The sequence below is a fragment of the Drosophila erecta genome, unplaced genomic scaffold, assembly GCF_003286155.1.
Source record: "Drosophila erecta strain 14021-0224.00,06,07 unplaced genomic scaffold, DereRS2 tig00000000-arrow-pilon, whole genome shotgun sequence".
Lineage (NCBI taxonomy): Eukaryota > Metazoa > Arthropoda > Insecta > Diptera > Drosophilidae > Drosophila > Drosophila erecta.
In genome coordinates this window covers 12,058,924-12,084,406 of record NW_020825194.1, presented here as the reverse complement: position 1 = coordinate 12,084,406, position 25,483 = coordinate 12,058,924, and the positions used below count along the sequence as shown (strand labels likewise).

The window sequence follows — 25,483 nt, the reverse complement described above, 5'->3', positions numbered from 1 at the left end:
ATGAGTGCGACTATAATGGGAACTGGTATATATATAGCCGAGTGGATGAGGAGACTCCATTGGGTCGTAAATACGGCACCTTTGCGTTTCAATTGCCGGCTGGTCACTTTATGGGGCCTGGCCTGACGACGAGCTGATAAGAGCTGTTCTGGCAGCCTCAAATGAAACAATAACAACGATAACGTTTTCCCTAGTTTTCCCTCTTTTATTTTGGCAACAATCGTCGCAACTGTTTCATCTCGATAGGAAATAAAGTCTACAAGAAGTCGAGTGCCTGTTTTGAAAGGGGGTCAAAAATGATAAGGATTTAGCAGACTTATCTCTAATCCGCAGTGGAAATATTTAAAAGTATTGGAAATTTTTAGAAATTTGCAGACCAAGAAGTACTATTTAATACATATTTTCGTTCTATACAATTTAATTACAGTTTTATTCAATTATTGTAATTTAATCACGACAGATATAGAACATATGTAGGGGATTTATTTTTGTGGTTGCCTAATTTTCCATTAATTCATAATTGCATCTACAAAAATCGTACGAGCCCCCATTTTCGTGTTTTGTAATAAAATTAAGTGATAAGCTCGATTTCGTAGACACGCCCATTTATTATTGCCAAAAGAACCACGCTTATCTTATCAGCAAGAATAACATGATACGAGATGCTACCAAAAACAAAATTGGCAGCTTTATGGGTCGAAGGCCAACCAGTTTGCAGGATTGGTGACCGTCATTTGCTCCACTTGCTCCAAAGTAACACCGCGATCGAACATTCTGGGCAGGATGTTGGTATGAATGTGATGATAGCCATGACCGCCATAGGAGGTCTAATTATATAGGAATATATATAGAGGAAATTTACAATCGAGTTAATTTTAGCTTACCAATCGATGTTTTGTATGGATGTCGTGGGACATGAGCAGCTTGTCCACCAAACCCTCTTTAATCAGCTTTATCAGGTTGTCGATTCGTTGGCCATCGGATATCATATCCACGCTGGTATTCAGCTGATAGAAGGAGCACTCGGTCCCAAAGAGATCGTACTGAATGTAGCAGCCCAGCTTGGCGAACTCCAGCAGCTCATCGATGTCGAAGATGGTGCCTATGGGATATGGTACTTTCCATAAAACTGGGAATATGCAGTACCATAGTACTTACGATCCAAATGGGACATGACACACTTGTCGGCACGTCCACCCGCTTCCAAATAAAGACGCATGATCTCAAACGGAGCCTTGGTAACACGATGCGGATGCATGGAAACACCGCAGCCAAGGACTTCCTGGATCTCGCCGGCCGCCTTAATGGCATTTTTCTCAAAATCTTAATGGAATATCATATTAAAATGCGGGATTCTAGATAGGATTTGCTGCCACCTACCATGAATGGGATAAACGCTGGCCACCTCGCCAATGAAACCGCACTTGACCATCTTGCCATTGACCTGCAGTCCAGTGATGATGTCCTTCGAGTACAAGTCGCTCATCTGCTCCACGCTTAAGCTGGCATGGCTGGCATCCTGCATGGCATGGATGTAGTGCCCGGTGCCGGCAATAAAGTGAACACCAGTGCTCTTGGCCAGCTCCACAATGAACTCCAGGTTGCGCTTTAGTCCATAGCTGCTGTTCTCCACAATGCTTCCACCACCGTGCTTCTTGTAGAGCAGCACATCCTTCTTGGCCGCCTCGAGGGCTTCTCCGTCGTAGAAGCGGACATTCTCCTTGCTGGAATACGGATACAGGCGCACATAGCCCAGCGTGGACATGCTGATCTTGGCCTTAAGTTCGCACTCGAAATCCGGCGGCGGTGGGCGGTAGAAGTGCTCGAAATCCAGGGCAACATGCTCGTGGGTCAAAGTTCGCCCCAGCAGATTGGGAGTAATGGTGCCCAGAACTGTATGCACAAACAGCGGAAAATTTCATTATCTGATGAGCTGAGATAAGCTCAAAAATAGCTCTTATCTCCCTGGGATTCCAACTCACCGGTTTGTACGGTTGACATATTCACAGCTTTCAATGTGGGTCACGCTTTGAATTTTTTTTTTTTTTGCTCTCCTCACGCTTGGAAGATACTATTTTTAGAAGGCGATTTCAGCGGACCGATCTCTACGAAAGCCAACGGAGAACTGATCTGGAGAGATCTTTCATTGTGGAGTTCCCTAACCGCAGATATATGTTTACAGTTGCTTTTGCTTGATCCCGGACCCCACTTATCTAGAAAATATTCCATTGCGCACAATCAGAGATTGCACTGGGCTGAGTTGTGATCTTCCATTAGTCCTCATTACGAAGCATCAGAATCAATTTTAATATGCCAAATAAATGCAAGGCTTCTATTTTGAGCTGATAATATCTTTTCGCCAAATGCACTCAACAACATAATCACCCTTAATCGCTCAAATGAAAGTCAGGTGGCTTATATTTCTCAGAATAATTCTCTTTATTAGTTCCATTTCTTTCCGTGTTTTGTATTTTCTTTTTAGATTTACTTAGGTTTAATTTTATCAGTTTAGCGATTTCTCATTTATCAGATATACATCATATGTGTGTATATATAGTCTATATATATACTCATTTATACTTAAGATATATGTTTCTGTTATTCATACGACATTGCTGCATCATTCATTTAACTGTTATATCTCGTATATATATATATTTCTTTCGATTTGTCTTAAGATCTAAGCATTCATTATTTTACCATTCGCGAAGAATCTGTCAAATATTGTAATTGTTGCTTTAATTCTTTGTCTGGGCTTTCAATTAGTTTTTGGAGTTTTTAGCAGCTTAATTTATAGACAGATCAAAACCTTTTTTGTTTCTTCATTTGAAAGTGGTAACTGTGTTATTCTGTTTTAAAAATTATCATAACGAAATAAGCGCACACAAATTCATTATTATTTACTTGCTGAGTTTAGGTAGTTACTGAGTTTTACTTTTGAACACTTGCTGTGACTTTAGTTAGGTAATTAACTATTGCATGAAGAGCGAACAAGCCATTTTGAAACACATCCCAGAGCCACTCGATCTACTCCTAATTGGCCATTAAGCCAACTCTTCATCTTCATCTAAACTACTTAGCACCTTGGCTTGGCTTCGGTTCCGAATGGATATCGAAAGATGGAAAAACGTATCTCGCAAAAGCTGCATCCAAACAAAATGTTAAATGGAAAATGAAAAATGCAAATGTTTTTAAAAATTATATTATCGCCTTTTATTGAACATTATCCAGTTTGCTATATAAATTTTGGAGTTAATATTGTTTCATTGTTCATTTCAAATGTTTTTGTGGTTGCTCTTTAACTTCTATTTTATTGTATTTGTTTGTTTATGCATTTGTTTAAGTTTAATTAAAATAGTTGTTGCTCTTATATACGCCCGGATCTGAGGCTCATGTTTAGGTATAAGTATATATCTATTTCTATTTAGATTTTCTAGCTTTACCGTTTCTGTGTTAAATATATGTTCACTGTTTCTCCACCCAACTGGCTGCAGATATTCTCATCCGACGCATTTAATTACAATTACACATTAGTACAATATTTATATACGCATAGTTTTAGATATTGGATGCATTCATATTCAAGTTCATTAAATCCCATTCATACGCTTAAATCAACTAATTTCGTTCCATTTCTGCTCCTGCTGTCAACAAAACACTTCACATATCCAAAGTAAGAGTCAAACAAACATCAAATTCGGCTAGCAATTGCAAAAGATTTTAACACAAGTAGAGTTTGGCAGAAATTGGATTCTCGGGCTGGGGATTTAGGATCGGGATGCGAATTGGGATTGGGACTGGATTTGTTATCGGTATGGGAGTGATTGCTTGCGTGTTGTTTGATTAGCTTATAAGCGCAAAAGTGACTAAGAGGTGCACACAACAAAATAATAATTAATCTGGTAATATAATAAAGAACTACTAGAATAAACGTTGTGGTTAATAATAATAAAAGTTTATTACGCTTAGTTATAATTATTATTTGCCTTTTCACTTTACTCTTTTCGTTAAATATATAAACACAATTTGAACTAAAAGCACACTAAAGCATTGTAAATGATTGTAACTGAAAACTACAACTATGCAAAAATGATAGAAATGGGTTTTAATCGATTCGAACTTCATATTCATATTATTCAACTTCAAATAGTCCTCGGTTTGAAGTTAGTAAATCAGTTTTAAAACGCTTTTAAACTGTGTTAAACTTGTTCGTTAATTCTTAAAATCCATATTGTGTGTTCATGTATGTATACAATTTTTCTAATTAATTTTATAGATTTCAATTAAATTATGATATACGTATATGTAGTGTTGCCTTTATCATTGTGGTGGGGTATAAAATTAAATTAAAATGACATTTAGCTGTTCTTGTTGATTAATTGCAGTTTCTCACATCCCTAATTTCTCCCATTTTATCTCTGGCTCTGTACATTTAGGTTTCGTCTTTCATTTAAAATTATATTGAAGTTCGTTTCTAGGTTGCATTTTTCATCTCTGATTTTGTACAGTTCAAATGTTCTGACTAAACACCCCCTAACGTGCTTGGACTTCACTATTGCTGGATTGGTTTGCTTAATTCTCCCGTCCAGAATCTCCTGTGCCCAAGGAAGGTCTCGAATCAGCTTGAACTTTGGACCCACTTTGAGACCGAGATTCCCCAGATCAACGTGTAACTAGGAGTGTTACCCAAGATTGGGAAGCACCACTAGATAAGTTCGATCTCGCGAAACAAATTCCCGATGGGAAGGCGATTGGTTAAAGGCGAGTTTGGTGTCGGCTTCTATTTTGCTCCTGGTGTGAAAGCGATTCCTTTCAGTTCTGTGTGCCAAATGTACTTATTGGATTGGTTTTGGTCTTGTGGGAATTTTAATTGTAGAATCAAATTTATTGCATTATTTCCTTTTTGTTATTGGTAAGTTTAGTTTTACTTACATTTGTTTTGATTTTTTTTTCAATTTTTGCATTTTTTGTTTAGGGTTAACAACACAATTTATTTCTAGATTTAAATTTATTTGCATAGGTGTAATTGATTTGAATAAAATTGTAAATTATGTACTACAGAATGGAGAAAGCTAAATTAAAAAGGGGTTTGTTGTTTTGTTGTGTACGCATGTGTGTTTTAATATAAACAAAGAAAAACTAAATAACGCTTAAAGCAATAAAATTCTAAAGACGAACCATATATATTTATTGTATTTTTTGCATTTTTTGTTTGCCATTTTTGCTGAATTTTCTTTGTAACCGCTATATATATATATAGATAGAATATGCTTTTAAATGGTTTTTATCTTTTGTTTTTCGCCTTAATGTGGATATACCCAAAGAAACTATATGTGTGTATGCTTCACACGATTTACATATCCTACCATATATAGATGTAGATATAGTTAATATTATGCATATATATATAATTCATCGAAAATCAGAAAATTAAAATCAATTCAATTTAATGTTAGAGGGACAGGAGGGCAAAAAGTAAAACGAAGAAAAAACGCCGCTTGCACTGCATTCGCCTGCTTTGATTCACTAATTAATTATAATTATATTTAGATTTCTATGTATAGGGAGTTGTTATGCTCCAAGTTGCTTTACACTAATCGCGCTTCTCCTCTCTCTCTCTCTCTATAGCTATTCTCTCTCTCGCTCATGTCTAGCGTGGTCGTGGATTCTTAGCAAACTTTTTAGGGAGCTCTACACAACTGCGTTATTCTTGGTTTCTTTTCTTCAGGTTTTTTTACATTTTTTTTGTGGTGAGGGCTTTGTTTTTTTACGCTTAATTTTTGCATATTTTTTTCTTGCTTTTTCTTTTTTAATACATATACATAATTAATTAATATATATTAGTTTTTTCTTTTTCATTTAATAGCTGATAATTAAGAATTGAGAAAGAGTTGGTTGCTTGGTTGGTTGGTTTTTTTTTGTATGTGAATTTGGGTTTGTTAAATTTTTCTTAAAATTTCTTTTCGTACTTTGCATTTTTACTTTACTTTTTTTTTATTTAATACACTCGAACATATTACAAAAACAAATGACACACATTGTCTTACTAAAAGATTGTTGCGGTGTTTGATAACATGAAACAAAGGTTTGTTGTTTGTTGTGTGCTTGTTGTCGTTGTAAATGTGGCGGTGTGTTATTTCTTGTGTTTTTAGCTAAATACAAACAATTTTCAAATTGTATTTGGAATAACAAATTATTTCAACGTTAATCAATGAATGGTGTTTTCTTCAAAACTGTTTTTTTTTCGGCCCAGCTCAGCAGGCGACCAAGGCAATCGGTTGTGCTGGTTGTTGTTGATGTTGCTGCGTCTGTTGTTCGGATTCCACAAACGCGGCGGTGATTGTTTTTGCACTTGCTAACGCTGTCACGCGTCTGGTTCAAGATGTACAAAGGTGTTGGCTGCTGAACGCTGCTTGCTGATGCGTTTGGCTGCTGCATGTGGCAAGTTGCTGCCGCAGGTTGCTGCTGGCCGTTGCTAGCTTAACGTTGTTGAGCATCGAAATTGTTGTTCCAGTTGTTGCTGCATTTTTTGCGGGGTATTTGGTTATCGTTTCTCTGAACTATTGTTGCTTGCTTTTGCTGTTTACATTATAATTACATTACAATTACAGTTTATATCGAATTTTTTAGTATTACTCTCTGTGTATTTTTGTGGTGTGTGTGGTGTGTGTTTATGCTTTCTGCTGTTGATTTTCTTGTTGTTGGTTGTTATAGCGCAGCATATATATTTATATATGTACTCTTATTATGTGTAGTTGGTTATTATCATTCTACGGCTACTGTTACTGTTACTGGCACAATATCGAAATTCAAATCTTTTGAATCTTCTCGCCAACGACAACCGGATTGTTGCGTCGGATTTCCTGTGCGCCATGCTCTCTATAATCGAATGTGCAATTATGTTTATCAGAATAACGATGCACGGCGCAGTACAGACCGCCGCAGCGACACTGGAAACCTACAATTAAAAGATTGTTTTCGTTAGAAATGATGTACAAACATTTAGGAATTTAAGGCACGCGACACTTACCGGTCAGTCCAACTTTCTTGCGGCACTCGCCACATCGGTTCTTCTTCTTTTTGGCATCCTTATCGTCTTCCTTGTCCTTGTCATCCTCCTCGTTGGCGGAGGCGGCTGCTTGTGTGGAAGTGTTTGGACCAGTCGCCGATGTGATGGCTTCGCTGTTGACTTTGGCAGCAGCCGTGGCTTCTTCGGTGATTTTCTGCGGAAACGGAAACAAAACAAAAAGGAATTTCAATCACATGACAAAAATATATATGATGGCATCAACAAATTTTCTATCCGTTTTCCCATTTGCACAGTTGCGGGCAAAATTGTAGTGAAGGGCGAGATTTACAATTCAAAAAGGGAATGGAAAATCACTATTAATCTTCTAGATTTCCTAAGCACGAAAAATCAAATTGTAGCTCAGCCCAGAAGCAAAGCATCTATTATTGAAACCACAACTATACATTCTCGTCCTCCGCCTCGATCTGCATTCAAAAAGCCTTGAAGATCTTTGCTTTAGTATATTTCCTTTTTTATTAGACTAAACAATTTCGACTGTTTCATCAAAATGATTTAGTATCCGCTGTGTGGTGTTGAGTGGCGTCTTTTCTTTGCCTTAGCAGAGCACCGTCAACTGTGCAACTGTTGCCAAAAATTCGTATTCGTATCGAATCGGCCGAGTGAGAATCTATTTTGTGAGGAAAACAAGAGTGGCGATGCGATGATGATGTGTGTTGTGGTGAATGTTTACCCGCTTCTTAGCTACGACCACAGCAGATGCGCCTTCTGCAACCTCTGCCGTCTTTACACTGCCCACATCGCCTCCATCGGGAGACACACTTCGACAACGCTTTTCCTGTTGAACCTGTTGGTCTGCTCCTTGATGCACCTGCTCTTTCTCGCCGGGACTTTCCGGCTGATCGCCGCCTTCAGACTTTTCCATAGACTCGCCGCCCATTTGGTTTTTGTATTAGACTACTCCGCTGACTGCCCGTTGCCGCCGCCGCTGGTTTCTTCCTAGCCGCTAAGACCGCACTGCTATCCCCCAAATGAGAACTGGATGCGAGCAGAGTCTTTGCGCCGCTACCGCCACTTTTTCTGGTCGTCTTTGTCTTGGGCTTTCCGGTCCGGCTACCTGTAGTTACCGATTCCTTGGGCTTTTCTTCCTGTACTGCTGATCTTTTAGCCTTACGCCGCAGCGCTGTTACTAATGCAGATTTTCCCGTTGCCGGCGACGATTTGCCCACAACGTTTAGCCGCAGAATACGTGGTGGTTCTGGTGCTTTTACGGGTTCCACGTCAACGATGGTCCCGTTTTTGTATATGTCCAGGTTACTTGTGGCAATCCCAGATGAGTTTAAGAGCTCAGTCGCCGTCTCACCAATTCCGCCCTCCCGACGCGATCGAATCCGCTTCAGCTTCTTAACCTTCTTCTTCAGCTGCAGCTCGCCAATCCGGGTGGACTTTTTGGTGTTTGTAAGGGACGGAAATGTGTGCACATTGGCCGAGAACTTCACGCGCCGCTTGATGCTTGAATCTGTGTCCTTGCCTCCTCCCACCTTACGGCTGACCAGGGAGCTCTTTTTGGTGGCTAACCAAGGTTGGGTTACGTTGCTGCTTCCGGTATGTGAGACCAATCCGACGACTGGGGCGCCAGGCACCTTGGCAGCAAGTTGAGCGGCGGCAGAAGCGGCTCCTCCTGCAAAGGCTGCTGATGTTGCTGTTGGCCCTGTCCGGCGGAATGAGCGTGGCGGCGGGATCGGAGCTGCTGGACGGGTTGCTGTCGCTTGTGCTGCAACATCGCATCAAAGTAGAGGAGAGATGTGTAGGTGGGAAACGAGGTTAGTGCGCCTGGGCGACGCCGGTAGACCCAGTAAGAGCATTCAGTACCCTTCGAGGACGCATTGTGTTGCGGGAAACCATTCCTATCCATTCCAGTGACCAGGCCAAGGCCCACCGGACCAGCGGCTATCGGTCCGCTTAGACTAGTTAGCGCCCCGGCTGCGGACCGTTTAATTCCAACGCTCATCGATCTTTTCCGCTTATCAGTCGATAGAAGCGCGGAACCGGATCGAGTTTTATCAACAAGTGTTTTACTTTTGGGAGGTACCACACGACCAGTTTTCTTTTGCGGAGTAGCAACAATGGTAACGACCATATTGACGATTTGAAAAGACCTTTAATTTTGAAATACGGGCCGAAATGTTAGAAAAATTTTGATTCCGAGTAGAAGGAACTGCCAAACTGTAACCGAATGGAATTGACAGATAAGTGATACTAAACCGATCGATTAGTTGCAGGTATACGGGGCTTCTGAGATAGCATCCAGAGCCATATATATATACTTTTGCTGAAGAAAGTCGAAATTATCTTGCACGCATAAAGTAGTTGACTTAATCGAAAAGGAAAATTCTATTCTACTTTGAAATTGAAATGAAATCTCAGAATCCCCGATTTAAGTCGTCCTAAGATTATCGTAAGATGAAGAGGCAGCTTCTTGGAGTGGTCACTGGCGGATAGAGAACACTTTACCTTATTTACAAATGCAGCAGAACAATCGGTGGCAGAAACATCAGGGTACCACACTCATCAACACAATCACAAATGTTACAGAGATCACTAAACTAAATCGACACCGCAAGCCAACTTCTTGAAATCCCCTAATTTTTTTTGCACAAACAACAAATTGTTTCAACAATTTCACTTAAGATTACACTGAATTTATGTCCGAAAGTCAAAAGTAATTGTCACTGACTGAATGTAAACATTCACTAAACTGGGCACAAAATGCCAAGCCTATGTGGATATCGTGCAAATCGAAGCAGTCATGTTTCAATAATTAGCCAATTTTTCAATATTCAGAAATCCATAATCTGCACAGTGCTAATTAAAGCTTAAGAGTGGTGCATGGAAATATCATCATTTGAAAAAGTGTCATATAAATCTACAACTAATCTTCCTTGATAGTGAAAACTGGAACTACTCCTGGCAAACATCTCCGTAACTCTGCTCACCTCTTTGACATCGTTGTGTGGCTGTTGTAAACTGGTGACTGTGGGCTGTGCGGTGTTGGTGATTGCGATGGCCGGACTGAATGTGGGGCTAGGTTGTGGGCTTGGAACGGAGACAGGTGTGCTGCTCACAGGTGGCTGTTGCTTTTTTCTAAGCGAGTCCTGTGGATAAGAGCATGCAAAAAGGATTAATATTTGTGTTCACTTGATTGAATTTATCGAAAATACTCACCTTATAGCATACGGAGCAGAGACCATCTGTGGCTGGATTACCATAGAAGCCGCAACCGGAGCGGCACATGGGTTGCATTGGGTTAGATTCACGTTCCATGGCTGGCTAGAGCGCCTTTGTGTTTCTGTGCGGTCGGTTTCTTTGTTTGATTTGCTTGATTTGCCTAGCCTGCTTTTACTTTCGCCCAGCGAAGTTTCGTCTGCTTCCTGCTGCGGCAGCGATTCCTTTCCTTCCTGCTCTCAGTCGTGGAAGCGTGCAATTTTCAGATTGGCAACGTGCAACTAGCGACTTGCAACTTGCGACTCGCAACTGGCAACTGTTGATCCGCCGTTGTTTTTGCGGGCCTTGTTTTAACTGTTGTTTAATCAGTTCGTCCAATTATTAGGCTGCGCTTATGTTTTTTGCTTCGTGACTGCCGCAAATAATCCGGAGTACGAGCTGTAAAACGAAAAAAAGATAGGGCACAGTTAGTTAATTTGTCTTGTTGAACATTTATCAAATGCAGCATAATGTAATTTTTCAATGTTCAATGTTCAGAAATCCATAATCAGCACGACGCTATTGAAAGCTTCAGAGTGGTGCATGGAAATATCATCATTTGAAATAAAGTATCATCTATAAGTGATTGTTGGTCATATGGAAACAATTAAAATGGATTATGTTGTTTGATAATAATTATCTGCAACTATGTTGCACTAAATTGCATTGCAACACGTTCAATAAACAAGCCCACAATCACACATACAAAATATGAATGTATGCTGGCGTGGAGGCATAAAAAATGTTGCAACAACAGCAAAAACCACATGACAAGTAAAAACTATGTTGTTTTTCATTTATCCGCTTGCTCTCTTCAAGGCTGTCAAGCATATCGCACACAGATATAGACACTATAGGTACATCTGCGAGAGAGGCAATTAAGTCGGGCCTAAACCAGTTTAGCCAGCAAGCTGAGAACGAGACGTAGTAAGAGGTAGTAAGCTAAACGAGTTTGGTTTTATGTTTAATGAATATAAAACAGTCACACCTAACGGTTCCGACTGGTGCCATATACATATATTCCCCAAGTATCCAATTGTTTATTGTCGATCGATTAAACAGAAAATACCTGGGCAGTATCGATTTATCGCGATCAGTTTACTTTCTCAAAGTCGAAAAGTCGACGTGCTGAGCTGCACATCCATCACAAACGAAGTAAGAGAGAGTTATGGGCGAAATCCGAGACATACACTGAACGATACATCTGTTTATAGCGCAGTTCAAAGTACGCACTCCCTTGTACCCTAATCGTTTTGCAATATGTTGTGAAACTCAAACTGTATAAATTATATAAACTGGTTTCAGACACTTTCCAACAAAGACATACAGATATTAAGTCCTTTGAAAGCAAATAAAAAAAAGTTTTCGAAATTATTATTTTGGTTATTTAGTTATTATTTTGGTTGTAATCAAAATTTGAGTTTTTAAAATATACTACCGTTTAAACGATTCATTTCCCGCAGTGTAAAAGCAAAGTCAAAACCTAATGGTAAAAGTCATCATCCACCAACAACAACAACAACAACAATAAAGAGAGGTGGGAGATTGAACCATCAGTTACATGGTCAACAAAGAAGAAATGAGAGAGAAAGAGAGAGCAAAGGAAAAAGGGCGAGAGAGAGGCGAATTGAGCACAAGCACAATAACATTTACTGTTATTTTCAATGCGACTTTGGAGCTCGGGGCGAGAATAAAATGGGCACACGAAGCTCTGAATGCGTGAGCGTTTGTTTGCATGTGTGCGTGCGTCTGTGTGCAATAAAGAGAGCGATATTCTGTTATACAAAATTTGACCTTAGTGGTGAGAAAGCCAGCTCTGCTGCCGTAGATTACAAACTAATAAATGGCTTAAATTACGGGGGGTTCCTCGTCGACACAAAAAACCATTGCACAACTGTGGCCAATACAGGCAAAGTTTTTGCTCAATATATAGACAGGCTTTAGAGATGTGCGCATGTAAAATACATACAAACAAAACAAAAAATGGCCTCAGCAACTTTTACATTTACAACGTAGCATGGGGAGTATTTTTTCGAGAGCGCAACATTTGCCGTGGTGAGTTTGAGCTTGATAGAGAAAGGGGGGCCAAAAAGTGACATATGTTTACACTGGCATTGCATTTACTAAAGTTTGTACATACAATCGACTGAATTCAGTGTGTATTGGTGTTGTTTTTATGTGGTGGGCGCAGCCATAAATAATTTTCGTAGCTTTTGCCTTTATTTCAACGCAGATTTTGCTTGTATGAGAAAATTTATTTTGATTTATAGTTGCGGTGTGGAGCGCAAAGCAAACAAAGTGCAATGTTCAAGTGTGTTTGTATGTATGCTGGCTTGATTTCCTGCTGTTGTCATTTAATTGCAAAGTCAAAACAGCTGGCCGTCTCGCATCCTCTCTCTCAGTCACACATGCACTTTGTGTATATAGGAGGTGGGCTAATCAAAATGTCAACAATAAAAGAAAAAATTCCCCACACAACAAATTGGCTGACGAATATCTATCTCCCTCTCTCTCTCTCTCTCTTGTACGTACTACACAGTAAAAATTATATATGAAAATTTATCAACTATTTCCCCATGTTTTTGTATAAAATGTCACACCAACGACTTAGCAGTAATACAGAAACATATTGCTTGGGTCAATAATTACTTGAATATAACTAAATACTATCGTTTGGTTAGTTGCTGTTTTCAGTGAACGTGAGTATATATAAAAGTAGGTACGTTAGTATGTACATAACATATGTACGTCAACAAGCACGCGCGGCTGCTGTGCCAATGTTTTTTTATTTTTGTATATGAAGAATAAAAGCTTTGCATATGTATTGAGTTTATTTATTTTGTTTTGTATGCCTCCTTCACACTGCTCCCCCCTTTCGACAACTTGACGACCTCTGCTATTTTTAAGCGAATTCGTTTTGTTATCTAGCGAGCGTGTGGTGTTCTGCTTTCGTGTGTTAAAGTGTTGGCCATTAAAGCAAATAGGAAATCATATGATTCTTTCGGGCAAACTTTATGACGACATCACTCAAGCGCGTGACGTCATTGTTTGTTTGCTCTCTTACGCAGCAAAATGGAAAATGCGCATTCGAGTGAATTGCATAAGTAAAAAATAAAATAAGAAAATACATATGCAAGTGCTAAGTGCAAAACAATTAGCAAGAAAGAAAAAAATTAGCGCGTGGTTTCACCATTGCAAAAGGCATTATTATGCAAGTCGGAGGCGATAACAGAATAGAAATCGCGGGAGGCGAGAAGAAACGGTTAATAAATGATATTCTCCGGTATTATGCACTTTTATTGAGTGCCAGCTTATCTGGTTTTGCATTACGCAAAAAAAAAAAAATATATATATTATTTACATTTCATTTATTAAACAATTACGTAATTTTCTAGCTTTTTTCTTCAGGTGTGGTGCCCCAGTAAACATGCAAGTCAAACGTGAACGAATCAAATTGATTACTTGGCTTGGGGTTTTCAGAATCGGGTATCGCGGTGGGGTATCAAAAAGTCGACTACCACTCTCTTTCCGCTATACACTGATATGAAAACTGTGATAAAAAGCGGACGGTAGTAAACAAATTACAAACACACAGGTTAATGTGCTGTTGACCTGCATTCAAATACTGAATTTACAACAGGAAAGGCTCGAGAAACGGACATGACGACGCAGATGATGATGATGATGGGCAGCATAAAAGGTAAAAAGAAAATAAAGAAAGAAAAAGACATATAGTAAGTAACTCCAGGAACAACCACAACAAACATAAACCGCTCTGACTCACATTTGCATATTAATGAGCCCGTAAAGCGGACCAGACAACAACGATAAAAATAAAGGAGCAGCAACAGCAACAAACATATGCTGATGAAATGCAACCAAAGAGACAACATCACCCATTGAATTATTAAACTTTATTAAAATGTGCGCAAAAGGAGGCACAAAGCAAAAGAGCAGAGACTAAACGAGAGAGAGACAGAAAGAGAGATAGAGAGCGAGAATCAAGATGGCTGCTCGGCTCAATTTAGAATCGAGTTGAGCTCAGGGGCTTAAGCTTAAGCTCAAAACGCAAGTAAGCAAGAATGCGCGGAGCTTCCGGTCACAGCCTTAACCCTCCAGCCACCCCGCCAACTAAATATGGCCCCATTCGCTTGGAATCATTTAGTTGTACTTTTTAAGCCCGGTTTATATGATAACTGGTTTATATCGAGCGTGATTGACCCCTATTCCAGCTCAAAGTATCACTTACAAATTTTTAATTGTAAAGTCCAAGTGTGGATACCAAAACTAATTATTTCAATATCTCCCACTTTAAAGCGTTAGATAAAGATGTTTTCCAAACCAATCACTTTAAAATGGTTAAAATAATCAATCAATGTTGTAGATAGACACACACTACTACGTATACACAATGGTAGAACGTGCCAATGGAATTGGTTTAAAATTAGAGTTGAAGGCGAAACAAAATATTAAACTAACGGAACACTGGGGAAGAAAGAAGATGCCAAGAAATAGGAGGCCAAGAGGAGAGTGAGAGACGTTGCCGCCCATCATTAATCAAAATAAATTACAATCTATGAGCGGCCGAGAGACGATATGACGACTACATTGAAGACTACAGAACTCTCCTTTCAGACCGAAGGAATGTTATTTTTGCCATAATAAATGATCGCCTCGAGAGGCCATGTTTCCGGCGATTTGGGTTTCGTTGCGAAAATTAATAAAACTCCGAACAACGCCCTCGAAAATGCATGAAAAGACTGATCCCAGACATTGAGGGGCAGGACGGCTTAGGATTAACGTGTATAGTATGCTCGGCCAAACCAAACCACAACCAAAAAACAAAATTGAAACGCTGGGAAACACCTGTTCAAAATTACACAGCTCTGGGAACAAAAATATGTTCAACAAAGCGGAGTCCAAAGTTGTGTGATAGGTCAAAAAACTCCACATGCACATGCCTGGGTAGTGAGTACAAGTTCAAAAACTGAGGGTTGCTGCAAGAAACCATTGATTTGAATGTTGAAGGACGGGAAAAGACAGAGGAAATGGGGATGAGGATTTCGAGGGTTAAAACTGGACAGACCGACAGGGTACTGATTGTTTTTTTTACTAGAATAAACAAGATTAGAATTACTAGTAAATATTGACTATAGTTTTGTCAACAAGAATAACATTTGTACATTAAGTTTTGGTTTCTAATTTTTACTTCGGAAAGGTTTCGCTGCAGAGAGGTTCCACTGTAGACCGATCGCCTGCGTGGCAGGATACAAACAATCAACAGACGACCGACAGGCTGCCCTGCGGACATGAACTGATTTCACCTTGAACCCGGGTTCTTTTGGTCCCAGACAAAGGAGAGAAGCGAGGACCCGGAGAACGAACCACAGAAGTCAACAACAATGGCGTCCATTAAGCAGGATGAGGAGGAGAAAACACACAAAAATACACAAGAAGCGAAGCAAATGGCAGCAATAAACAGATTGTCACATTTTAAGTGCAGACCCGCGGTAATCGTTATCGAAAAGGCAGCAAGCACGTATTTACCTATGCCAAACATTCGACAATGAAAGTAAAATGAAAAGGTTTTGCCATTAGTTCAAGTATTGAAGTATTTGGGTGAACAACATTAAAATGATTTGGATTCTGGGGATTGTGATTTGCAGAAGAACTTGCAAATCAAAGTTACTGCGCATTACTCATCGATCTATCGATAAACGTATTTAAAATGCATTTTCCACGGAATTTTGCATGTTTGTTTCACCAGACGTGATTCACGTAATGGTTTTACATACTATCAGCTTAATGTTTGTTTAATGTATTTTGTTTCGTGGAACTTCAAAGTAAGAACACTACTATAGTGTATTATTCTTAACTCCCAGGTTTAATTTGACCTTTGGTTAGCTCAAGTAACTGACCCCCGCCAGACATCGATCCATCTTTTGATCTGATCTTAAGCAGACATTGATTGAAGCGACTTTCATTCGTGCACATGTAATTAATTAACCAGAATACTTTTCTGCTATAAAAGCACATATGTACATACACGCGTACATCTGAATTGCATTTAACCAGAACGAACCCGGTTTCTGTAACGCTGACCATATATTTATAAAATTCATTTATAAGAATTTACGAGCGCCAATAATTCACTTGAGCCATTTTTTATGAATTATGTGCAAGTAAGTGCGTGCAGCAGCAGCCAAAGGCCATTAAGTAAAAAATAAAAGGAGCAGGCGTTGGCCGGAAAGGAAGAAGAATAAAAGGGGAGCAGATAAAAGGCGTGGAAGGGGAAAGCAAAAGATGGGGGATGGGGAGAAGGGGGAGCTTCCTCAGAAGTGTGCAAAACTCCACTCTTCGTGCAGCGAAAGTCACCACAACTTTTGCTCTCTTTCCTGCTGCTTCTGCTATTTCTTTGCATTTGTCTTCCTTCTTCACTGCCAGCTACAGGTCAACAAAAGCAAGAAATAAAAGGAAAAGAGGAAAGCGAACAGCAAGGTGTGCAGTTACAGTGCCCAACTACACTGGCGAAAAAGTGTCAGCTGAAACATATATCTCTGCTAATCAAAAACGGTTTAAAATACCAATGCTATTGAATTTCTATTCTATTTTATTAAGCTTTATCAAAAATAAATGTAAATGCCAATTATACATTTTGTCATCGGTTAGAAATTAAATTCGTTACCGTGTACCCCCTAGGAATCCCTAAAATTGTTATAAAGTAGTTTTTCGGTTGCCTTTTTACACACATGTAAGATTAATGGAAATCGCATGGGAAAATGAAATATGAAACGCTCCAAAAGAGCGACGTCCACATGAGTAGCCAGCTCTCTTGGCTGGAGATTGCCTTCACTGGAATACGGGAGAGTCCCAAATTGGAGGAGGAGGAAGAGTAGAGAAGCGGAGACGGAGTAGTAGAAAAACGGAGGAGACGGAGATGAAGAAGTAGAGTTGACAAACCGAAGAGACCGACCAAAACCAACCACCGCGTTGCTGAAGATCATCATCATATGGGGCAACGTCAACGCTGCAGGGGAGCCAGAAGAAACCGAGAAGAGTGCGGAGAAAGAGGAAGAGGTGAAGGAGGAGTATCAACGCGAAGTACTGAATATTATCCAACGTGTGAAGCGTAACTAATTGGCAAATTGATATTGCAGCAATAATAGCAGAAGAATTACAGTGCATTATGTGGATTAAGAAAAATTATTTCAAACGAGTTTATAAAATCAAACTAATTTCGTTTAACTTCGTATGACTATTCATGTTCATTTTACAATATTAAAGTTATCGAACTGAAATAAGTGTCAACCTATTTTTCCCATTAAAATCGGGTCAACACAATTTACGTTATGGTGTGGAAAATGGAAAATGCGGGCGAAACGTGAGGGGTAGGGTAAGTTGTGCAAGCAGTGAGAATAAATGACGAAACAAATGAGTAAATTAGTTAACAAAACCTGAACGCCCAGCGTTATGTTCACTGTACCTCAACGTCGCGGCTTTATGGGCTAATCAAATCACTGAAGCAAGCAGACAACAAACACTATAAGACTGAGACTCAATCTGAGTCTGAGCCTGAGCCCCAGTCGAAAGGAAATGGAATGGAATGGAGTTCGTAGCTCCGGTGTTATGGCCGCGATTTAACAATCCGCACACATCGCCGCCGAAAAGAAACCAGTTTTATAGAATTCACAAAAAAACGTAAGTGCACAAAGGAGCAAAACAAACAGAAAGAAGAAGAGATATACTTACAGACATATATATATATTTCGAGACAAAGAAGAAGTCTCTCACTCTAACCAAAGAGATCTGGCTTTGGCTTTATGTGCAGAAAAGCGAAGGCCGTTCAAAGACTCTTTATTTCTTCGCCGAGCTTTGAAAATCAACTCTCGAGTGTAGTAGACAGTGGTCATTTGAATGAATGGCTGACAGACGGACAGATTGACGGAAAATGCGAAAACAAAAACAATGACTGATGCGGAAGCCTTGAGTTGAAGAGATTTAATACAGTGAAGCCATGCTAGCTTGAACTTGACATTCGCCATCATTGCGTTTCAGTTGTAGAACAATGAAAATAAGGAAGGACAATTTGCCTTTAAGTTTAACCACTTACATGTATATGTTTGATACTTAAACTAAAACTAAAAATTCTAAATATAAATGAAGATTTGTACTCAATGCAAATGAAATAATTATCAAGTTGTTTGCTTTGTCTTTAGGGAAGTGAGACAGTAATAAAGAAAATATATACACTTTCAACTGCCATATTGTGCTATTGAACTTTGCCGTTGGCGCTTGAACTTTGCCAGTGAAACGGAGAAGAGTATTCATTCGCAATAAGACGAGCTAAGATGAGAACAGATGAGAAGGCTATAACTGATGCTGAGTCAGAGCCAAGATGAGTTGAGTTGATGACTTGATTCTGGGCGGTGGCGCGGGCGTTGATATTGAACACAAGAGAAGAGCATCATGTGTGCATCGTTGATTTTATTGATTTATGCATTACAAGTTCGCTTCTCTTCTTCTCGTTTTCTTCAGTTACAAGAAGAACGAGCCAATGAACTGGAGACCAAGACAGGAGACAAAGAACAGGGCGAGGCATCACCATCATCGCCATCGCCATCATCATCATCGGGAGCAAGGAAGCGGACAAAAGAAAAGGCTGGGCCAAAAAAGTTTCGCTTTTCATTTTGTCTGGCTAACGGTTTCTGTGTGTGGGAGGGGAGTGAGTTTAACGGTCGCCATGGTTGCCAGATGTGGTGAATATGCGCGCGCCACAGGCATTGGGAAAATAAAGGAAAAACCCATGGAAAATCCAACAGCAGCAACAACGACCACATCGGAGGATTTAAATTTCCTGACGACGAGAGGAGCTTTTCACTTATTCTCCTTATTCCATTTTTATTCGGCCACACAACTTTAATTTGTGGGCGGGGTGGCGGCGTGTTGGCGGGGTGGCGAACAGTAAAGCCAATCGAGCGCCTAAATCGATTCCCACACACAAAAAACCTGTACAGCAAATTGGAGAAAATTGAAATCAAAGGAAAAACAAACGGGCAAGAAAATAGATAACACAATATTGGGGAGGCAAAAGAAAGGTTAGATGGGCGACGTTGCAATGGGAAAATCGATGTTGGATGGAAAGAAAATGTTTAGCTCTTGACCACAAGGTGAGCCAGTTGTTGTTGGTGGCTTTTATCTCTTCTTTGCGGCTCGATTCAACGTATTATATTATTTCTTGTTTATTCGTTTTTGTGGTTTCCTCATAAGTACACATACAAAAGTACTACATGTACCAGGAAATTAAAATTGCATTAAAGTCGACCAGTTGGTAACAATCAAGGCCCCATTTCGTTGACATGGACTTGTGTTCAAGGACTCGAAGTCACATTGATAGTTTGCAAAAAATAGCGGCTGTATAAAATACAGATAATTTATTATTTGACCTAAATATACTGGCTGTATTTGTTTTTCAGCTATTTCCGTTTTGCTTTTCTGTCAGACAATAAACAAAACATATACAAATTTATTTATGTATACCAGCGATCTCTCTTTCACATTAGATAAAAAAAAATTCTGGGAATAAAGTACATGTGTAGAAATTGATTGATTAAGAAAAGAAATTTATGCAGACACCAAATTAATTTACATTGATATCTATGCCCGCATTTCAACGCGGTAATTGTGCTCCCAAAAAACCCGATATATGTGCATACTAAATGCCCATTTACAATGGGATTTAATCAAGATCGAAATCGAAGCAGTACAGTCTGTCCCCAAAACAAACAGCTGCGGTCATTAAATTAGTATCGCTTATTTGAAGAAAAAAAAAACAGTCTGTAAACTTTTTTGTCCGTATGTATAATGTATTATAAATGATATATATAAGATAAAAATGTATTTAAACAATTTAAAAACTGTATGCCCTATTAGCATTTTGATCACAACTGTTATTCTGAAGGGAACGACAACAAAAAATTGCATAACTTAAAACGAGAAAAAAAACTAGAGAAAACAACGACAGCCAACAAAAAGAAGATCAAGTATAGGGGATTAGAGTGCTAAAAATAGCGCTATGCACAAAACATTTCGAAAACGGCAACCAAAGATAATGAAAGACCCCAAATGTACGAGCCGATTCCAAGTTTTTCGATCGTCTGGCAGATCGTATGGCCAGTGGGTATGGTAGTGGGTGGATGGCTGTATGGTTGGCATCGGGTGTTTTGGGCGGTGTACGGGTGCACGGGTGTGCGGCATCCATTTACACGCGACCTATAAACAAAAAACAAACTGAAATTGAGGCCGCGGCCATTCACGCGTCCGACGTCTCGCTTGCTTATCAATTTTTACTTGTTTCGTATAAAACCATTTAGCCAGAAATTCACAAAAAGTGGAGGAAGAATAAAACGACGAGGGAAATAAAAGGCGTTACGTCTAAGGGAGGGCGGGTTTCTTATAAGATAAATACGTGTGTATGTAATTTGTTTGTTTTTATGTATATTAACTCAATTTGAATCGTGCCACCATCAAAACAAATTGTTGTTTTTCAAACGACTAAAAACTTGTTTGAACGAACGCTGCTTTTTTGCTGTTTTCTGTTTTCGCGAGAACATACATATTTATATAATTTTAGATATTAGCGACAACGACACGTGTTGTTGTTGCTCAACTTGCCAAGAATTTGAAGTGATTTTCGCCAACAAGGGGATTAGTCACTCGGGATCGGGAAAGTTCTCAAACAATCGTGACAAACCATATCGTTCCATGAATCACATAAGCAAATTTCAATCTATGAACTTAAATCACACAACAAATCAATAAAAAAAAAACTCACTTCAAGAACAATTTGAATTTTGAAGTTTAATTCTGTTTAATTTTAAATTCTGTGTAGAAAAACCACATTTCTATGATGCCAAATTTAGAGATATCCACCTTGAAAAGAGACCAGCTCAAATTTGTTCAAGTGTTTCCTATTCTATATCATCCGACTATTTGACGCGCTCTTTCTGATTCTCTAAAAAACATGTTTGTTTACCGAACCAATCACAAATAATTAGCGCTTGATTCGTTTCCCATCTTTTTTCACTGTTATCTCGACGAAAATTCGACTGAAAGTGGCGAAATACACGACAGAAATTTCAAGAAAGTCATTTCATTTCGTTTAATTCCGGCACTAAAAGTACTTGATAGTGGGCAATCAAAATGTGCATATGCCAGAAAACGTGCCTCTAGGTGATATAGACAAAAAAAAAACGAGATAGGGCTTTATGTAAAGCGTCAGACCAGAAAAATACGACACGTGTGGGATGAATGCAAAGGAAAAAAACTTATACTGAAAAAAAATAAAACAAACACACGAGCAAATATGTACTTTTTTATAATTGTTACAAGGTGAGCTGGAGTTGGCGAAAAGGAAAAACAGCAAAAGGCAAATGAGTCACCAAGAAAAATTGGAAAAACAAAGTCAGCTGGACGACTATATCCAACAACCAGGGTTGCCATCGCACCCAGAAACCCCTATGCACTCGCTGATAAGAACCCGTAATCCGTAGATAATTCGAACTAGCTATAATATTCGCTTGCCATACATATATGCGGGTCTATGAGTCATACGAAAAAGTGAGTGAGCAAAAAATTCCAGTCACGCACTGCAGGCAAAAATAATATTAAAGTTGCGGAGTGTGCAGATAAAGATATTTCTTCGGTCACTGCGATAATGAGGAAAACGTTATTTAAATTTGGAGATAGCTGAAGGGTATATACACACATATGTATCTATATGTGCATGTTTGTACTTGAGCTATCAGTCATTTATTTTCCACTTATCAGCAGAGACGTCCTTCGCTTCAAAGTCTACATTTTGTGGTTGGTGTTTTTGGTTTTTGGCAAGTCGTAATATTTTCTTGGCAAAGAACGATAGAAAAAAGTTGAACAGCTGCACTGAATGAAATTGAGATTAAGGATTGAGCTGTTTAATTCATAATCTTTAACTTTTTCTGTATACTCCTGTTTCTTTAATTGATATATACTGTATTCCTAAAGAAATGTTAGTTATTTCCTCTTTAAATTATATTTTTAAATTTTGTATATAATTTTTATATATATATATATATTTAACATTTATTTATAAGTTAGTCCGCAGACCTTTTTTATGAAATTTTATATTCTACAATTCATTTAACTGCTATTTATTTATTGTTCGTCTTCGTAATTCGCGCGACATGGCAACGCTAGTCTAAACACACACACGCACAAGTGACGTAGGCGAGCCCGTGTGTTTGGTGACTGTGGTGAAGAGAGAGCGTGGGGAATCGACTAGTGGTGAGTAACCAACGTAGGCGAGCGAAGAGGAAAATGAAATAATTTATAATTTTCTTTTTTCTCGTTTGAATTCACTTACTTTTTCAATTCGTTGTGGGTGGAAATTACACAGGCATGAAACAAAAACTTATAGCTTTGTTCGGATCACAGTAGTTAGAAATTTGTATGTTATGTTGGTCTCGCAGAAATTCAATTGGTTGCTAGTAATTATTTTAATTTTTTTCTTTAACAGAGAATTGCACAGGGATCGTTGAAAAAGGAGGAGGGCAAAAATATATCACAAAATGGTGCACGACGCAGTTGTTTTTCCTCGTATTTCCTTCGTTTCAAGTGGCGAATTACGGTTTTTTCTGCAATATTACAGGATTTCTTTTTTCAAGATTTTTTTTCTTCTTTATTTCTTATGCACAACGCACACGACTGCGACGCTGCTGCTGAGCTGCGTCCTGCGGTTTTTCTCAGCTGCGATAGGAAAACGCTGTCAGTTTTCCTTTTGCTTTCCTTTTTAATTATTTTCTTTTAAGAATCGCGGGGCGCACTAACACGACCGAGAGAGAGGGAGGGGAGCGCGGGGTTGTGATTACTTTATTATCTAGTTTAGTTAGCAAGGCGCTGACTGGGCTGACGATGACAGTTGTGGGTAATTGAAGCCAAAAACCAACGTGGATCTGATCCTCCAAACGCGAAGTGAAGTCTCCAAGCACTCTAACAGAAATGAGCGGACCTCGCAACGCTTGCTGACTGCGACTGGCGAGTTAACAGCGCGCTGTTGGTGGCAATCTAGTGATGGGAGCGTGAGGCTGTTACTCAACTTCTTTGGTTGATAACAGTGAACAGCACCATGAGTATTTGGGGTTGAAATAATCGAAAGAATTTGTATTTGAACTATTTTAAGTTAATATAATTGTAAAATAAATACATTTTAAGATAAATTGTGTGTTTGTATACTTATTAAAATATTCATTCAATTAACAAAAGCCCGAATTGACGTCTTGGTCAATTTACAAGTGTTATAAAGTAATAAAATCAATAAGACAACAAACCTAAGCATAATGGACTGCAATGTATGTCAGAAATAAATTTCTATTGTGACATGACCAAACCTAAACTCATGGGCCCATCCCTAGTGCAAACGAGCGCTGTTAGCGTAGAAAGAGCGTTGATTGCTTGTGTGGTGAGAAATCGGTTAAAGTGAACGGGAAGGGGGGGTGGCGGATGACAGGCTAAAAAGAAATCGTCAGTCGACAGAGGGAAGCCATGTAGGAAATAAATTAAATGTGAACTGAGCAAAGATGGTTGAAAATGCGTATTTCCCATGAAAAACACCACGCTATGTTAGCCTAACAGTGCAAAGTGCACACACAATAAGACTTTGGAAGGAGAACAGAGGGAGAGAAGAGACAAAAGACCAATGCAACGGTAGAGAGACACATTGTATATCAAGTCCCTGCCAACAAACCAAAACTATTTATGCTTACTGGGCGTTTCAGAAAACCTTCAAACGCGCTTTTAATAATCTTTATGGTTTTTCGTATGACTTTAAATTGGGCGACGACACAATTTCGACGACGCCATATTGTTCGTCAGCCAGAAGAGAGCTACAGCGTGTTAACAGACGCAGAGAGCGAAACTGCGCTGCTGCGTCATCATTGCAAACTGCGCACTTTAAAAAAAAAATCATTTTAATATCAATTTCTATGCGTCCACCGAACGGGAAACAAAATTATTAATGTAGAAATCGCCAGCGTATGGCAGTTGCTTTGTCCTCCCCAATAGTAATTTTTTTGATAAGAGTGCCATATTGAGAAATGGCTGTTGGCTGGCCGTGGTGAGTTTCCGCCGCGGTTTAACAGGCCTGCAATTTGGTTTTCAACTTCACCCTTACCAAGAGAATATCCGTTTTGAGGTGCACTTTGTCTAATTTAATAACTGATTTGGCAAAAGCATATGTCGTCTTATTAAGTGTTTTGTGCTTACTGAGATTGAAATCCTGCACACGGAATGTAAATTTGCAAGTGCTAAGTGTTGATTAGTTCTGAAAGGTAGTGCTAATAAAAAATGTACAGCACTGAAAAATATTATTGTCCAATTTCCGCTCATAACATTTTTATGTTTTGTAGCTCTATATTGAAAGAGTAATGTCTTAAAATGTGAAATACATTTTATGAAATATTAAATGTATATTAGAGGGTAGCATAGGCCCGACCATGTTTTCACATGATGTTTATGAAATGTTATTTTGCTGCGATCACTTGCAAAGCAAATGTAAAATCAAAAGCAAATTAAAAAGCCAGTGTGGGGCTAAGAATTCGCTTAATTAGAGGTCATAGGCTCCAACGAGATCGTGTTTATATAAATAATATAAAATATCATTTACGATCCGTAGATACATAGATACCAGTTTGAGAAGTTTCTCGACAAATATTTCAGCTATCAAAGGTCGCACCTGCCTACGAAATTGATTCTGCACTAGCCTTGTCGCTTTGACAAATAAGCCGAAATAAAAAAGGCAAAAATTAACAAACGAAAATAATAGCAACTTAAATGAACAGACAGTAAAAATACGCTAGTGCTAACGAACTTTGTAAACTTAAAGGCAAGGCTGCAAGCAGAAAATCTCCAAAATTATGCGAGACGTAAAAGCGAGCGATACTAAATACAACGTAGTATAAAGGCGCTGAGCGTTAAAAATAAAATATCAGACACGCAACAGCGACGGCTGCCAGCAGTGTTTTCTATAGAAAACGAAAATTATTTCCTGTTTTCAGCAATAACAACCGCTCGTGAGGTGGAAAACGAAAATATTGCCCTGCAGGCGGAGATAACAGAGTTGGGGGTGTCTAACAGTCGTGGTGAATCCGAAACGCATTTGGC

At 39.0% G+C, this 25,483-nt stretch overlaps 3 protein-coding genes and 2 non-coding genes across 6 annotated transcripts; all 5 read right to left on the bottom strand.

The window, feature by feature from the left end:
• Positions 1–584: 584 nt before the first annotated feature.
• On the bottom strand, positions 585–2,134 carry LOC6552545 (phosphotriesterase-related protein). The gene is made up of 5 exons (XM_001980805.3): positions 1,983–2,134; positions 1,381–1,893; positions 1,159–1,323; positions 885–1,102; positions 585–827 (listed from the first exon to the last, which is right to left on the bottom strand). The coding sequence occupies exons 1-5, from the start codon at positions 1,999–2,001 to the stop codon at positions 690–692; spliced, it is 1,053 nt and encodes a 350-aa protein (XP_001980841.1). The 5' UTR covers positions 2,002–2,134; the 3' UTR covers positions 585–689.
• A 4,379-nt stretch (positions 2,135–6,513) lies between these two features.
• On the bottom strand, positions 6,514–23,392 carry LOC6552546 (AN1-type zinc finger protein 6). 2 transcript variants are annotated; one of them, XM_001980806.3, is made up of 5 exons: positions 22,689–23,392; positions 10,253–10,690; positions 10,024–10,182; positions 7,031–7,223; positions 6,514–6,958 (listed from the first exon to the last, which is right to left on the bottom strand). In XM_001980806.3, exons 2-5 carry the CDS (start codon positions 10,349–10,351, stop codon positions 6,810–6,812), a joined length of 600 nt encoding a protein of 199 aa, XP_001980842.1. In that variant the 5' UTR covers positions 10,352–10,690; positions 22,689–23,392; the 3' UTR covers positions 6,514–6,809. The 2 variants fall into 2 exon arrangements, with proteins under 2 accessions (XP_001980842.1, XP_015009698.1); XM_015154212.2 differs by lacking the exons at positions 10,024–10,182; positions 10,253–10,690; positions 22,689–23,392 and adding an exon at positions 7,761–7,985.
• Positions 7,291–10,004, bottom strand: LOC26526765. The gene is made up of 3 exons (XM_015155037.2): positions 9,542–10,004; positions 8,900–9,474; positions 7,291–8,801 (listed from the first exon to the last, which is right to left on the bottom strand). Exons 2-3 carry the CDS (start codon positions 9,165–9,167, stop codon positions 7,939–7,941), a joined length of 1,131 nt encoding a protein of 376 aa, XP_015010523.1. The 5' UTR covers positions 9,168–9,474; positions 9,542–10,004; the 3' UTR covers positions 7,291–7,938.
• LOC6552246 lies at positions 9,862–9,940 on the bottom strand. The gene has a single exon (XR_046855.2). It is a non-coding gene; the product is annotated as a small nucleolar RNA Me18S-Gm1358 (small nucleolar RNA).
• On the bottom strand, positions 10,781–10,858 carry LOC6552247. Its single transcript, XR_046856.2, has one exon. It is a non-coding gene; the product is annotated as a small nucleolar RNA Me18S-Gm1358 (small nucleolar RNA).
• Positions 23,393–25,483: the final 2,091 nt, after the last annotated feature.